We start from the raw sequence: 16538 nt of genomic DNA, 5'->3' as shown, positions 1-16538 counted from the left end.
CATGAGGCCAGCGACTACAGGAATAGCTATATTGTATAGAAGCTCCTACAGAATCTATCTGATCTCATGAAATCTTCCAGACTCTACCACTGAGAACTATTTATCCAGCCATATAAAGAATCATGACATATAAATGTACTACAACAGAAACACAGTGATAACAAAGTGAACATCTAAGCATACATTTACTATAATTATCCAAAGAAATTGGCTACAAAATATATGTGTTTCTGGAGTGGTATGAAGAGGTACTTATTTATTCTTCCAGTATTTTATGGTTGTCCAAGCAAGATTGACTTGTCCCAGGGCTATTTGAGTGTTTTAATATTTGTAAAGAATTGGATTGGTGAGTTTGAAATTACAATATTCCAAAGAAGTGGGCTAAAACTATGAGGTATATTTTTTCTACTTTTCACGCAACACAGTGCAGCAAGAGAAGTTGCTGCACTGCATTGCATGAAAGAGATAAAGCAGAACAGCACCATATCTACTAAGGTGAGGTTCTAGCTCTCTCTCTCACTGTGCTGGCTCACGTTAAGATGACTTGAGCCAACACACACACTTGCACCATAGTGGAATGGGTGTGCATGGTGCCAAGCATAGGTTTTGTATTGGAAGGGAACCTTTCCAGTGCAAAACAGTATGTTTCAACATAGTTTAGCACTTTTGAAATTTGGATGTGTGTTGTACAGTATTTAGAAACGTTTTTAGAATGTTTTAGAGAAAACCTAATACAAAAAAAAAGTTTAGAGTAAGGTTTTCTCTCATGTTATGCATGCCCCTAGGAAGGCCAAATCTGACCTGGTAGGCTGTAGTATGCAGTACTCTTAAAGGGTAGCTGCATCTGTGCCCACTCTGTGTCTATTCTTGAGGCGGCAGATGAGAGTACTGAAGAAAGTGCAGACTGGCTGGCACCCCCTCCCACCACCACACACTACAGTGAATGCTGACAGGAAACATCTCTATCTCTAGCTGCGGGGTCCTACTGGAGTTTCCTAAGTTAATCTCTGGCATTACCCAGGGTCATTGGCAGTGCCCTTTGGAGGCCCTTATGATCCAAAGTTAGTAGATATGCATCTGCATCCAAATACCTTGGGTGGTTGCATGGCAATGTCCATGGTACACCTCCTTGATGCAAATTAGCACAAAGTATTGCATAGCACTTCTGTTGATAACCATGGCCTTATTGTACATATTCATAAATGTACATTTGAAGCATGTCACCTAGTGCGAGCAAGTAGTCTCCCTCGTTTTCTTCATAATACAACCAAAGACAAACAAGCCAACTCATATGATCTAGAAAATATCAAAATCTTTTCAAGTTTCACAGCCTCTTTTGTTTATATGACTACTGTGAGGGAGGACGTACTGTGCTCCTCTTGCTTCCACTTTGTGTTGATATATTCTCTGAGGTCCCCCTGGAAACCTGCACCTTGCATACCTCTAGGAAGGGATTCCTTAAACATGCCCCTTCATAATACTGAATTGCAAACCCAAAATGCACTTCTTTTATAGGCTACTGAATCACAAATAAGGCTTTTTACATTTTAAAAAGCCTTTTTGCGTTAGTAAACGGGCTGATACTGCAAATTGGCCTGTTTTGGCATGTTTGCGACCACCGAAATGTTTTTTACATGTGGCCCAATGTTGTTTATGGTTAAAGATGTAGGTCAGATAAAGTATAGGTGTCTTTGTGGTCCTGGTGTTCCTGGTCTCATAGGCAAAGACTTGTGGGGAAAGAAACATGTTGATCAATTGATAAGACGAGGCAGGTTCCTTAAACCCCACCCCATCCCCAGCTTTTAACCTTGTATAAGGAGAATACTTACATATATTGTTTTGATACCCCTTGCAACCCTTTCAGGTGTCTAACCAGAATCCACCAGATGACAAAGAAACCTACAAAAGAGAGAACACATATTAAAAACAGAATAGTTCAGGATAAGCCCACCAGCAATAGGTGGTTGGGAGCCTTTACAGCTGCATCGTAATGGGCTGTTCGGTTTCCTTTCCAACCGCCTCCTACGATGGATGCGGTTGGAAAGGGAACCGACTGGTCATTCGAGCTGGCTTCCGATTGGCTCAGAAACACCTCTCCGTCAGTCAGAATCCGGCCTGTAATCTCAAAAGCATCTTTGGGGGTCCCCCAGCAGGGTGTGCGGCCTCCGGTTGGAGGCCAGGGTGCCCCCTGGTTGATCCCTGCACCTTGTGTCCGGGGGGTGCAGAGATGATCCGCACCCTCTACTTTACTATGGGAGCATGCATTACAGCTGGTTTACGGCCGGAATGCATGTTCCCATAGTAAAATGTAGGAATTCGACTGAACAGTGTTCGCCTAATGAGGCGGTCGGGACCGCCGACCGGGTGTCGGTCAGTCCCATGACCGATGTGGTGATTCGACCGACATTGTAATGACCCCCCCTAGTGTGAGCAAGTAGTCTCCCTCATTGTCTTCATAATACAATGAAAGACAAACACTCAAACTCCTGTGATCTAGAAGATTTCTAAATCTTTTCAAGATTCACAGTAGTCTCTTATGTTTATATGACTACTGTAAGGGAGGACAAACTGTGGCTCCTCTTGCTTCCACTTGTGTTCCCAGAGGTACAACTGGAGACCTGCACCTTGCATACTTCTGGGAATGTTTGTGGATAGAAAAAACTAAACAAAGTAGGCTCAGGCACCCGCCTGTATTCTTACTTGTAGTGATACATGACCTTAAGTCCAGAGATATTCAGCACTGGCTGCAACTACCATGGTGAAAATGAAAGATTGCTTAAAGAAAGTACGTGTTACCATGCATTGCAATTACCAGAGTGTGTTCCAGCCCTGCTTTTGTTTGAGAAGGCTCCCATGAGCTGGTTGAGCTGACGAGCTCTGAGTGATGCGCTTGTGCTCAAGGAGGAGCCTTATGACCTGAATAGATTATGAAATACCTCCTGATGAGTCCTGAAATAGCCTTGGAAGTAGGAACAAAGTGCCCTCCAACATCTAATCAATGATGATATAACATAATCAATAGGTGCTGCATAAATTATCACTCAAATGTTTGCTTGAAATACATTTGCCAATGCAATTACTAAACTGATTTTTACTCTATGCATCAACATGACATTTTCTGAAAACAAACACATTGGTGCAGATTTACAAGACCCTTTCGTCATTTTTACGCCACTGCTGCGTCACTTTTCAAGACTCAGCGGCGGCATTAAAAATGCGGCCCATTTACAATGTGACGCATCTAGGCAGATGCATCACGTTCTAAAGCCCTGCGTCACATTATACCTGCGTCAGGTATAATGTATGCAGGGTGGGCATTCCCACGCAAAAAAGCCATGTAGAAGTGACGCAGTGAAATCTACAAGATTTCACTGCGTCACTTCTAGGACACCACTGCGTCAAAACCTTACGCCTGCTTGAAGCAGGCGTAAGGAGTGACGCAGTTTTGTGGGAATAGGCTTCCAAATGCATTGCTGGAGTTACGTCGTGCTTGCGACACGACTCCAGCAATGCGTGACTTTTGCACCAACATCTGTCAATCCTTGCGCCATCGTATTCCGTATTGTAATTAAGGCACATCCATGGTGGCGCAAGGGTTTCTCAGAGTGGCGCAGGGAAAGTGACGCATCTCTACAGATGCGTCACTTTTTTGTAAATCTGCCCCATTGTGTCCCCTGTGACAGCTCTTCATTTTTAGTTCATAGACAAGTTTGTAACCAATTGATTTTTTTTCTGAAAATATGTCCCTTGTCCCCAAATTCCCTCTTTGAATGTTAGAAAATAAACAAACTTTGTCCCCAAAACACCAGATTGTAATATTCTGGAAACAAACTCCAACTTTAATTTTTAGTCAAAAATAATTTGCCCCCTAATGTTAGCTTGACATTTCCAAAAATAGGAATATTTTGTCCACCAGTGGCAGCTTTTCAATTTTAGCAAATGTATACATTTGTCTCCCAAATATCAACTGGTCATTTTAAGTAACTGCTACCTATGCAGAGTGATATTGTCTCTCGTTCCGATGCATGGCCTTTTAGTCCTCTTACAGCTTCTTATACTTAAATCTTACAAGTCCATGTCATACCATTTGGGACATCCTTTGCTGGAGATTGTGACAGACTCCAAGGATGGGAAGATTGGCTCTCAGGAGGGAGACTGAACTTCCATCACGTATTAAGTCATTCCATATCCTACCATTAGATGTCGATGGTTGGGATCCTTAAACTCAGAATATCAAAAGCACAAGGAAATCCATGGACCTTGAAATGGAAATCCATAGACTTTTGATTGATTTATGCCAGAGCTAAATACACTGTACACTAACAAGCTTTGAGGACTGTACTAATGAATGGCAGCTGATATGACTGCAAAATGGTGGACAGGACACATCAACTCTAACCCCTATCGTCCAACCACAGCCAGCATCCACCGAAACCCAGACTATTGTAAACACCTCCCTCATCTATCTGAATGATAATTTTCTGAGTGTCATAGAAACCTTCCATGGAGATGTGAAGAATTTTGTCTGAAGCAGATATGAGATTCTAGTACTGAAATCTAGGTCTTACAGAATTAGGTTGTATAAAACCATATTAGGATTTGTCTTCAAATGACTGAATGTACTTTTCTACTCATTTGTTAGTTATCCAGAGCATTCATCACCGGGTATCATTTTGTGGATGAATGACTTCCCAGGATGTGTAAACTTTGCAACTGGATTTCTTTTGGTTAGTCCAGTAACATCTCTTTCTGTCTTTTGTCTCTTCCCAGGTGTCAGTAACAGCCCGGGATGATGTCCCTTGCTTTGGACCAGCTCTACCGAATCCAGCTGTGTTTCGGAAGGTGAGTCTTCTCACCGATCAGGACAATTTCACATTAAGCTGTGCAGTTGTAGGCTTCATTTTCACCAACACCATACACTGACTCTTGTTTAAGAACTAAGAGGCATATTACCAACAACTAGCGAAAATTATCGCTAAATAGGCTTAGCGACAATTTTTCTATCGCCAAGCATCGCCGGATTTCATCGCTGAGGTAACGTGCTATTAGCAACGTTTATCTCAAAAGTGATAAAATACCTGGTGATAGCGGCGAAATGCGTGAATATCGCTGAGAATACAGCGATATTCACGCATTAGCGACGAAATGCTCTTAGCCATGTTATCCACCTCCCATTGGATAACATGGCTAAGAACTGGTCTGGGCAGGTGTTAGATTTTGGAGATATTCGCGCTTAGCGTGAATATTTCCATCGCTACGCCTGCCTTGCTAATAGGCGATAGCGATGTTAGCGACTGCTTTCAGTCGCTAACAGGTTGGGTATGCCCACTTAGCATGTCATTAGCGATAAATATTGCTGACATGCAAAGCGGGCCTCAAACCGCTCGCTATCGCCTACAAGCTGTTGCTAACTGCTGTTAGCAACAGCTTGCTAATAGGGCGATAGAAATTTTGCCGGTTAGCGGCCGAAAACGGCGAAAATTGCCTATCGCCACCCTTGATAATATGCCCCTAAAAGATCAATATTTGTTTGAATGGAAGAGACATATTGTGAGCTAGTCCATTCATATGATTGGCATTCAAATTCCAGCTGTTCATTGTAAGACACAGTGATACTCTTGAAAATGAAGAAAGGGGATGTATCCATCTCAAGCACAAAAAGATGAATGAAAAACTGAACTAGGAAATCTTTCCAAGGATTTAGAAATAAAGGAGCAAAGGTCACTCAACACTAGATGTGCATTGGTCTAAGCAGATGTGTCAAAGGTGTATCAGTAGTGGTACCAGTGGCAGCGAAAGCCATGGTCTCTTGAATGTAGATCTGAAAGAAATCACCCTCCTACAAGGAAGCACTTAACAGAGGACTTCAAAAGGCTACGGCCCCAACCATCTTTCTCCATAACATTTACCTTATTGCACAAAGTAATGAAGAAATGTGAGCATGAAGAAGGCTTGTTACACAACACAATATGCAAAAAAGGATGCTTCCAATAACTTCAGAACAGATGGCCAAACTCTTTATTTTGTTCATATCCTGCCCTGCCCACTTTTTGTGTAGTTGGGCTAAATTGGAAAATGTCAGCCAATGCACAGAAGCAAGAGTTTTATGATTTTACTGGATCCCAGATTATGCAAAGGTATTTAAAAACTGCTGCTCTCTCTCCCCATGACAATTTACACTTCCAGTATGTCCCTAGTCTTTAGTTACTGGGTAGCGGAGACGCTCGGCACAGTATCGGCAGGCTAGCCTTACAGGGTGCAGGTGGGTGGGCTGCAGGTGGGCCAGGCCAGCTCGGAATCTACAAGCTGAGGCTATAGCAGGGCATAAGGTGGACAACTTCTGAAATTTGCCAGTATCTCAATGGCCATGAGCAAAGTTTGATGCTGCGACAAAAAACTGCTGATGCTGCACCTATTTTTTTTTTTAAATTCAACATTGGTAAGCTACGCACTCTGAGAGTCTTTGGACTCCACAACATAACACGCGTGTAAATGAATTGAATTGAATTGTAAATTAAACTCTTCCTCTAACTGAACACTGTACACCAGCATAGATATATTTTGCTCCACAACATGCAGCTTCATTTTCAACATGACTTTCATCCAAACAGTCATTAGACAACAAGTTCACAATAGCTTTCTCAGACCCCTGCTTGGCCTTAGAGTTCAGACTTACACAATGCACACCAGAATAACCAGCCTTGTGGATGCCCTCAGGGTGGACAATGAAGGTTTGGAATTCCGGTTGCGGAACAAGTTCTCCATAACATCTGACATCTTGGACCAGAAGACCTTAGTACACTGCACAGCTGGGATGTTAATGTTAATGTTAAAAAAGCTTATATAGCTCATGGCTACTCCAGTGATGGGGCGTCCCAGCGCTTGCAGACAATTTGAAAGAAAGACGCACTAATCCAGGGGGAAACGAGTAGAGTCATTTAGGAACCCTAGGAAGAAGGGAACAACCAGGTTTTGATGAGTTTTCTAAATGACAGGTAATTATTTGTAGCACGCACCTCCGGGGGAATCGAATTCCACAGTTTCGGAGCCAAATACCTGAAGGAGCGGCCACCAGCTCTGCTCCTTTGAATCTTGATGGTGCAGGCAAGATGGCGGTCTGCCGAGCGGAGGGCGCGTGAAGGAACATAGGAAGAACACAGACCTCGCAACACTTGGGGACCAGAGCAGTGCAGGATTTTATGAATTAGGCCAAGGGACTTAAATTGAATACGCTGTGTTACCGGAAGCCAGTGTAAGCGCCGCAGAATATGGGACGTGTGACAGAGCTTTGGTAGGGCGAACAGAACACGAGCGGCTGCATTTTGGGCCCTTTGGAGTCGGTTGATAGCTGTTCGATTAGAGCCCAGCATTAAGACTTTGCAGTAGTCTATATGCGATAACACCAGGGCTTGGACAATTGTCTGGCGTACCGGTGGATCAAAATAGCCCAAGATTGGTTTGAGCGACCGTAGACGACCATAGCACACGCCAGCCACTCTTTTTGCATGGGACTCTAAGGAAAGCAAGTCGTCCATGAGCACACCCAAGGTTTTTACTTCCTTCTTAGGAATGGGAGGGGGACCTAATGTGGAGGGCCACCAATGATCGTTCCACCTGTTTGTTTCCTTGCCGATCAGGAGTACCTCAGTTTTTGATGAGTTTAACTGCAGGCAATTCGTGGACATCCATCTAGAGATGGCCAGAATATCATCTTGAAATTTGGCTAGCTCCGAATCCTTGTCCTTCGAGAAGGAGAAGATAAGCTGCGTGTCATCCGCGTATGAAATGAGTTCTCTGGCCAACACTGCCAGGGGGCGGACGTACACGTTAAACCACGTAGGGCTGATCGCCGATCCTTGCGGAACACCGCAACTCAGCGGGAGCCTACAGGATGAGTACGGAGGGGCATGAACCTGGAAGGAACGGTCAGATAAAAAAGACGCGAACCAATACAGGGCACCGCCTCGGACTCCGATCTCCCATAGTCTTCTGAGCAGAATCCCATGGGAGACCGCATCGAACGCCGCACTCAAGTCCAGCAGGATTAGTGACAGTCTGTTCTAATTACAGTATCGGCCGACTCTTGGAATTGGCAGCACCCTCTGTATTACCTTGAACTGTGCATTCCCCAAGGTTATATGTTTTCCCTGATGCAGTTCATCATCAATTTGCATTTATTAGGACATGCATAGTGGATATAGTTTCTGGTATACTGAGTTCAGTGTGTGCTGATGATACCTTGATACACTCTGAGTTTTTGACCAACCTGGAGGCCCGCTCTAACTCATTGGCTGAACTCATCTTCAAGGTTCAAATCTAATTGGGACAATGTAGTCTCAATGTTTGGGCCCCCAACTCCTGCCACAGTCTCCCCACTGATGACTGTGGACACCATTTCCTTCATCTCGTCCAGCTCCTTCTGTGGCGCTGGGCTCTCACCTCCAGTCTGCATTGCTGCCGTCCGGTTGCGAGTTTCTGCTTGGTTTTGCGCTTGACATCATTCCAGCGCCTCTAGACCTCTCCATTGGCCTCTTCAGCACTCTGACTGCATTCACCTTATCCACAATGGTCTGCCATATTCCATTTTTTAGTTGCCAGTGACACAGTGGAGGTGACGAACAGTAGTGGATGGTGTTCTATCGCCTCCATTATCAGGATCCTGTTTTCCTGCGGACTGAACCTCTTCTTCCTACTCTTCTTCTCCTTGCCCTTCCCTGACCCCGAGGTCCCAGGCTGGTCCTATGGGGGGATTGTGGTGTTCTGGTTGTCCTCTGCACTTGCTCCAGCTGCCTCCATTGTGCTTCGCTGTTGTTTGGCTTTTGTATGTGTTTTTTTTCCAACTTTTATAGTGCATTTTTCCGCATGTCGCGTGGGAATTGCAGCCCTGTGGCTTGTTTTTGAAGATTTTTGTATCACAATTTGCGTAATCGCTGCTTTTTTCGCTTCGGTGTTTCGCATCTTTGCGGCGTTGCATTGATTTTAACGCATTTCTTTGACGCGTTGTGGTGGGTCTATCACATGGTGCTGCCGTGTAGTGAATACCATGTTAACATGGTGTTATTTTCCTGCGATAGACTGCGATTTGAAGAGTTGCGCTAAGCTACTTTTGCAGTAGTTATCACATATCGCACATAGTGTCAATTTCCATCGTCTTATTGCCCCTCATAGTTAACCAATCACACCATCTCATTAATGAATTCCCACAGTACCAGGTTGAGGATCTTGATATGGAGCAGTCCCTTTCTGTCTTCTGTGGACTAGTGCACTCAGGTCCACCCCTTGTTCTCAATCCCTATAATAAGGGCATATGAAAGGACACAATGATTAACTGTGAGTGCTTCAAGCAGCAAGGATAAGTGAGTTGTTCCAGGCTGAGGAAAAGTGCATGCATGAACAGAGTAAATCGTGTTCATGCCACAAGTTATGATCCTTGAAGCCAATTACAGTCAGGGTACTCCTTTCCCTTCCCAACACATTTCTATCCACCAAGTCAGCAAACACCTCTTTTACACTGGAGGAAGAATGTCTTCACTGCCCAGGCTCTACAGGTACACACCTGGAGACTTCTGTGTACTCCATAACAGATGCAAAATGACATCTCCTTCCATGATTCACTTCACCCCAACTTACAAACCATCTGCAAAGGGGCATGTGGTTGTTCAATTTTCTCCTCAATTCTCGCCTGTGGTGCAGACCTGCCGGGCATTTCCTTGATGAAGAATTCAAAATAAATAAACAAAAGTTTACACACGCTTTCCGGAACGAAGACCCGAAGAGAAAGACTCCGACATAGGAGATAGGACATTGTGCCTAAATTGGCACATGATAGCGACATGACTATCATCAGAGCTTGTCTTTCATTCCAAGAAGCAAGGATTTCCCCGACACAGGAGGGATTTCTATAACAATATCCACCTATCTAACGAATGGGCGACTTTGTGAATTGGATATACTCGCCCATGCTGGAGTGGAAGGTCAATGAAGACTCCCTATTTTGGAGAAATAACGGTTTTGTGCAAAGATACAAAAATAAGCCCTGAAGAAGCCCGTGTTGGGTGAAACGCGTAGGCTGTGGATTTGATGAATTACAATAAAAGCATTTTGAAAACTACGTCATCTGTTGGAAGATTCATCACTCCTGTCATCTACTTATGTCTAAATGTATGGCATCTGAAGCCAATAACATATTTGATACACGTTGCCTCTCCACATTTGTGTAAAAAAGCTTATATGTCAAGTTAAGACCAACATTGGTGGCTGGTTTTAGGAGGTGGGCAATAGTGCAAACCGTAGCCAGAACCAAGGAACGGTTTTCATAACTGTCCGTTAGTGCGGCAATAGTACCTGCCACCAGTTTCTGTGTTGTAACTATAAACAAAAGTATAATCACTGGTGTTTTCATTCCCAGACTATTGTACGGAGTTCGTCTTTATGAGAACACCACGTGTTAATCAAGGGAGATTTTTCACAATAAATATAAAAGTATTATTAATTCTATCCAATCCATCACTGTGTGATCCCATCCCAATCTACACCATATCGCGCAAGCCAGATAGATATTGTACTACAGTATTCCTACCCTGCTGACCTAACCAACCTCTCTTGTTCCTATTTCCATAGTGCTCAGAGTTTCGAGAGTTCTTGTTGGCCAAACTCATCAATGCAGAGTATAGCTGCTACCGAGCTGAGAAATTTGCCAAGCTGGAGGTAAGCATTCCTACAATGGCTGCATATTGTCAATGTACTTGATTCTCGTTGGTATCCTTTGTACACACTGCAGAGTGGTCTGTGGGTACACACTTGTGCTCCTATCTCCAAGGTTTTTATGTGAATTTGTTTCATCTAAATCTGAATCTTATGCCTAATTCTTGCTCTTCGATCCCCATAACACATGTAAAGCGGCTTGAAGTTTTAGAATAGATCGTTCACGTTACCACCCATCGTTCAGTTTAAGTGTAAAGTGTTGTGTTTCAATGATGGTGTAGATGATTCTACAAATTTCTCTAGTTTGACATTTTCCCTTGAATAGTTATTGAGATTCAAGGAATAATAATCACAGGTTTTCTAATCATGTAGGAGTAGTGTTTTGGTCACCGGGGCTTACGAGAGCCATAATTTCCCCCAATTATTTATGTATTCCACCATACAATCACCTGCCTGTTGTCTACACACTACTCCACCACTTTGCTATTAAATCCAAAATATGCATGTCTGTTACATCCCATATATTCATTTATCTTTCCTTCCACTTCAGGCCAATCTCTGAGTGACCCATCAAAAATGACCTCACCATTTCCAACATCTGACCAACATTCCACCACTCAATACTTCTGTTTAATCATGCCTTTTAAGCCATCATCCATCCCACTCTCCCCATTCATCCTCCATGCATATGTACCTCAATTTCTCCCTTAACCCTGCCAAACGTTCATCCTTCATCTACCCAATCCCACTCTTTCCTGTTTCCCTTCCTTATCATTTTGAAAATGTTCCTTTCCTTTCCTACAACAACATCCATGCCCTTCTCCATTGTTTCCTTCAGCCTCACACCTCTACCAATTCCCCTCCATATGAATTCTCTTCTTAATTCAGTGATTGATTTCCTTAGTCACAGGTCCTGTATCCCTTCCTCCTCTCTTCAAACTTAACTTATCCTAGATTAGTCAACTCTTCTGCAATATATTTATGATGTCATTCATCATATATCTACCCATTATTCCTTAGGTATTTAGCATTCTGATTCATCCTTTCATTTTCCACTTATTGCTCCATTGTGCACTCTGCCATCCAGAGTGCACAATGGAGCACAATGTGGATCTTTCTGATCTGGAAAGGTTGCCTCAACATTTTCTGAAAGGAGTGTGTCTATCATTGTTAGTTTATGTTTATATAATGTATCTAGTTATAGAGTTTTATGTAGCACCCTCAGGGCTCCAGGGTGCAAAAGTCCTTTACACAGAGAGAATGCATAAAGGGCGAATAAAATAAATAAACATCAGAGGTTGTAATATATAAAAGTGCCACTGGGGCACAACAGGTGTATGTGTCAGCTTTTTGCACAACTGCTACAGATGGCTCACAGATTGTTTAGATCTGTATCCCTAGATACAGATATACATGTTTGTCAGCCTGGTCCAAGCGGGCACTTCCCTCATTTGCAAAGAAGCGTGTGGCCGTTGCAAATGAAGAAATCCATTGGCTTCACTACCATGATGTCACTGGAGTTCTGTTTAGCTTCCATTTCCTTTCCTGTGTGTGGATGGATTGTTTATTGTCAGCCAGGTCTTTATCCCTCTTTGAAATGGAGACTAGGTAGCTGTCTGCACAGTGGAAGATGGAGGTGCTTTCAAACAGTCTACCTTGCAACTAATGCGCTGTTCTCAAGGCAGGCATGTGTTCGCTTCTGAACTCAGAACAGCTCATTAGGATCAACGTAAAATAAACAGTGATCCTAGATACATACAGAAAAAAGCATTGCAAAATTAAACAACTGAAGATGGGAGCAACTGGTGGAGGAATAAGGAAATTATGTATACAAACTTAGAATAAGGTAGAAATAAAAATAGCTTTTTTCAATTTTCTGTGAGTGATGGTAATAGTGGAATTTGATATAAGGGGCTGAGGTAAAAATGTAATAGTGTCTAAAGTCTGGAGAGTGTCAGAGATTGAACTACCGTCTTAATGTTATATTCATGGATAAAGAGTTTCAGGTTTCCTAGCATTCTTAGCTGGTGATGTGCATTTGTAACCATATTGTTGATGTGTGAATGTAGGTTGTATCTAGAATCTTGAAAGATACAAAGAGAGCTGGAAGCTTCCATGGTATATGTAATGCTATTGAGGTTGTCGAATGAGTCTAACCAGGGTTAACCTGGAGTTGCAGAATGAGGGGCAGGGGGTAGGGAGTGGAATGTGAAAGATATTTATTTATTTATTTAAGGGTTTGTATAGCGCCAGAATCAACTCCGAGGAGTATCTCTGCGCTTTGTGGAAGCATGTCAACTATGTTGCGGCAGCTGTAGGGCTTTACTTTTTTACTTTACTTTTTTAAAAACAAAACAGAGTGGTTTTAAGTAATTTCCTAACAGTTAGATGATTTGATCATTCTCTTAGGGAGAGGGTAAGTTCGTTCCAGTATTTCGGTCCAAGATTTACCTCCTAATCTCGCTCTCCTAATTCTGGAGACCTTCAGTAGATGTTTGGAGCTGGAGCGCAAGGATCTCGGGGGGTGATAGGAAATGAATTTTTCCGACAGATAGCTGGGACCAAGATTGAGTAATTCTTTATGGATAGTGCAACAGATCTTAAATTGTTTCCGTTGGTGTATTGGCAACCAATGGAGTTTTAAGAGAGGAGCACTTAAGGCAGATCTGGGCGGCATGTTCAGCACCAATCGAGCTGCTGTATTCTGAACCACCTGCAGTTTATTGATTGATGCTTCATCAGCAGAGAGCAATAAACTGTTACAATATTCTAGGTGACTCAGTATGAGAGCCTGAGTCAGAGTCTTTCTTGCAGAATCCGAAGCAAAGGGAAGAGTCACCGAAGTAGGCCCAGGGTATGAAAACATGCACCATTCAGAAAGTACACCTTCAAGTAATTTGTGATCATTAGCATGTTTTTATAGGTTTTTCCAAAAGTGAGTGGAAGAGTTAAGACAGGTTCAAGACAAAGTAATATTCAAGGATGACTTTATGAGGTACTCAATAAAGAAGAGAGAGAGGATGTGAAAGAGCAAAGTCAGGTTTGATCCTTTGTGAACGGTTGCTAAAACAGTAAGTAAACTTTTTTGGATGGTCAAGAGAGATGTTGATGACAATCATCCAGTAGCGTGTGCGATGGGAATTAAGGTCCCTAGCCTGGGAGGCAGGAATGGTATCAGAGAAGTTGCTTGAGGCTTTTTGTTTGGTAAAGGACTTGAATATTACTGCTGCAGCCCACACGAAGATGTTTTTCTACTTCTGTACTGCAGGAACGGACTCGGGGTGCCCTGATGGAAAGCTTGTACGAAGAGCTGCAGCTTCGCAGCCAGAGCATGATGGGACTGGTGAGCGATGATGACAAGATGGAAAATGGTGGAGGGGGCTTCTTTGAGAACTTCAAGGTGAGCAGGAGTGGGAGGTAATCATCCATTCATAACTTTCACCAGTTTCAGACCTGAGAGTTTCCACTTGTTCAATGGCAGGGCCTCTCATCACCTTCCATTCTAGCTTGAAAGGCTCATCAACCAAGAGCATGAGCTGGCCACACTGATTCCATCATCATCATTCCCAATAACCGGAACACAATCGTATTTTCAACTTGCTTGTCATGAAACTTGAACCCTTGCTTCCATCCTTTGGCTTCATCTATTTTCAAAGCAAACATAAGGTCCATCCAAGGAATATCTGTAGCCAGGTCCAATCTTTGTACACATTCCAAAGGCCAAATATTTCCAGCTAACCACTGCCAAAGCCTGAGAAGCACCTTGGAGCATCAGAATCTTGTTGGAAACATTGTGAGACATTGTTGTACTGGGCCCCTCTGGTCATGGAATGGAGGACAGAGTGGATACCTTCTTCTGCATGTGGCCACCAAATTGTAACTTCATGTTTAAGACAAAATGATCCATGTGCACTTAAAGCAGCAATAAAATGCCAAGGTCTTCTCTGAAATGTGCTCTTGAAATATGTGTATCATAGGATTGTGTAATGTGACAGAGAATACAACTCTATCATGTAAAAATATATAATTGAAATAATACAAATATATATATTAAACAAATTATGATGTCAGTCAAATGTGATCTATACGTCAGAAATTCTATGCTTCTTTCAAGTTGTTGATTGGAGCAATTCTTGGCCTCAAGCCATGTTTAACTGATTTGTGTATATCTTTGTTACAGAAACATTGCTGGATTTGATAGAGAAGAGAGATATGCCACTCTTCACACACCTTATCAAATGCTTAAGATTGATGTAAGTGGCTCCGAGATGCGGTCCATCTTCCCTAGTATGTATTTCTGATGGAGGTCACTCACTTGTGAGTCACACACTGAATAGAACCAGGGCCAACGAAGGGAATCACTGGGCCTCATTCACAAAGGTAAACTTGCACTTTAGTGTAAGTGTACAATTTGTTGCTATTCTTGATCAAATTTTACGTGTAATATCTTTAAGACTATCTCACAAGTGTGCGGTGTCTCTGCCACGAGCGCAGAGACTCTACAATCGTGAAGGTACTACTCGTAAAATTCCTTCATGAAGAGCAACAAATTGTAAACTTACACCAAAGTGTACGTTTATTTTTGTGAATCAGGCCCACTGTGTTTACTACATCCAATAAATGCCTTTGGTCAGAAAGCGTAGACTCCAGAACAGAGTAAAGTGTTTAGTCAGCGCATCATGGAAGAGCTGATGCCACAAGGAGAATTATGCTCAGTAGCATTATAAATCCTTGGTGTGGTCAGATTATAAGTGCTTTGCTTCTTTGTGCAAGTGACCTGGCATAATGCTTGTAGGAAGTCAACTCATCCAGATTGCTAGGACATATTAGTATTTTTGACTTGCTACCTCTTACAGGTCTCCATGAAATGGTGACCATTTTTTGGGACAAAAGTGACCTGCAAAGAAATGAATTTCCACCTACAACCGGGAGACATGGAATAAAGCTGTGAAATGGTGGAGGCTATCATGTGATTCATCGTCAATTCCTGAACCCCTGTGCTGTAATTCCATGTTCCAAGCCATCACAGGTAGTTGGTTGGAAGGGTAATCATAAAGGATGGACTACAATGAAACTTGAGGGAATGGTATATTAAATCGAATTTCGGGGACTAAAAATAATGAAGAAGCATGGCATTTCACATGGTGCTGAGGAACAACGGTGGCAGAAGTAGGTATTTTGAGGTACTGGCAAGAATAGTGCATATAAGAGACCTGATCTATATAATGAAATATAAACTGAATCAGTTAAGAATGATAGTGGACTTCGAGAAAATGCAGAGGAAATAATGCTGTTGTCTATGAAGAGGGAGATTGAACTTTTGACTTTATCAGTGGATGTCAGGCCCTGGGTCTACAAGGGGATAAGCAAGAAAGAGTGCTAGCGGAGTGTCCCTTTTAAAGGACGGTTTCCCTCACCCACCCAGAGGTTGCATGCTTCATCATTGGGTAACCTCGCGTCAAGAACCTAATCATGATGCAGGCTACAAACCCATCTTCAAAAGGGAGGAGCTCAGGGATGTTTTTGAGAAGAGAGGTATACTTATTACCTTGGATAAACTGAGTGTGGTGAGGGTTACAGAGCAAAAAGTTAAAGTGTGAAAAATAGGACAAAACTAGCACTAGAGTACGCAATAAACTTTATTGGGGCATCTCTGGGTGATGATTAAAAACCAAGCTAGTGCAAGAGAGAATTCAACCTGCCATAGAGACAACAATAGGTCGACACGTTTCAACCTTATACCCTTGACAGAGATGTAGTGGCCTTCTTCAGGACCTTACACCGTAGCTTTTTCAAGGTTATGTGCAAGAAAAATATAAATTCAGTGAAATTAA

The 16538-nt window shown here is 42.7% G+C and overlaps 1 protein-coding gene across 1 annotated transcript in view; it reads left to right on the top strand.

Annotated features, from left to right (window-relative positions):
* LOC144770834 (rap1 GTPase-activating protein 1-like) overlaps positions 1-16538 on the top strand; it is a 114874-nt gene that overhangs the window by 48357 nt on the left and 49979 nt on the right. Inside the window, exons 9-11 of the mRNA XM_078655614.1 lie at positions 4771-4842; positions 10621-10707; positions 13973-14104. Coding sequence (XP_078511740.1) covers positions 4771-4842; positions 10621-10707; positions 13973-14104 — 291 coding nt within the window. The remainder of the gene's footprint in view (positions 1-4770; positions 4843-10620; positions 10708-13972; positions 14105-16538) is intronic.

This window comes from Lissotriton helveticus, chromosome 7, assembly GCF_964261635.1.
Source record: "Lissotriton helveticus chromosome 7, aLisHel1.1, whole genome shotgun sequence".
In the NCBI taxonomy this organism is placed as follows: Eukaryota; Metazoa; Chordata; class Amphibia; order Caudata; family Salamandridae; genus Lissotriton; species Lissotriton helveticus.
The sequence above is the reverse complement of the archived record's forward strand: the minus strand, read 5'-3'. Positions and strand labels throughout refer to the sequence as shown.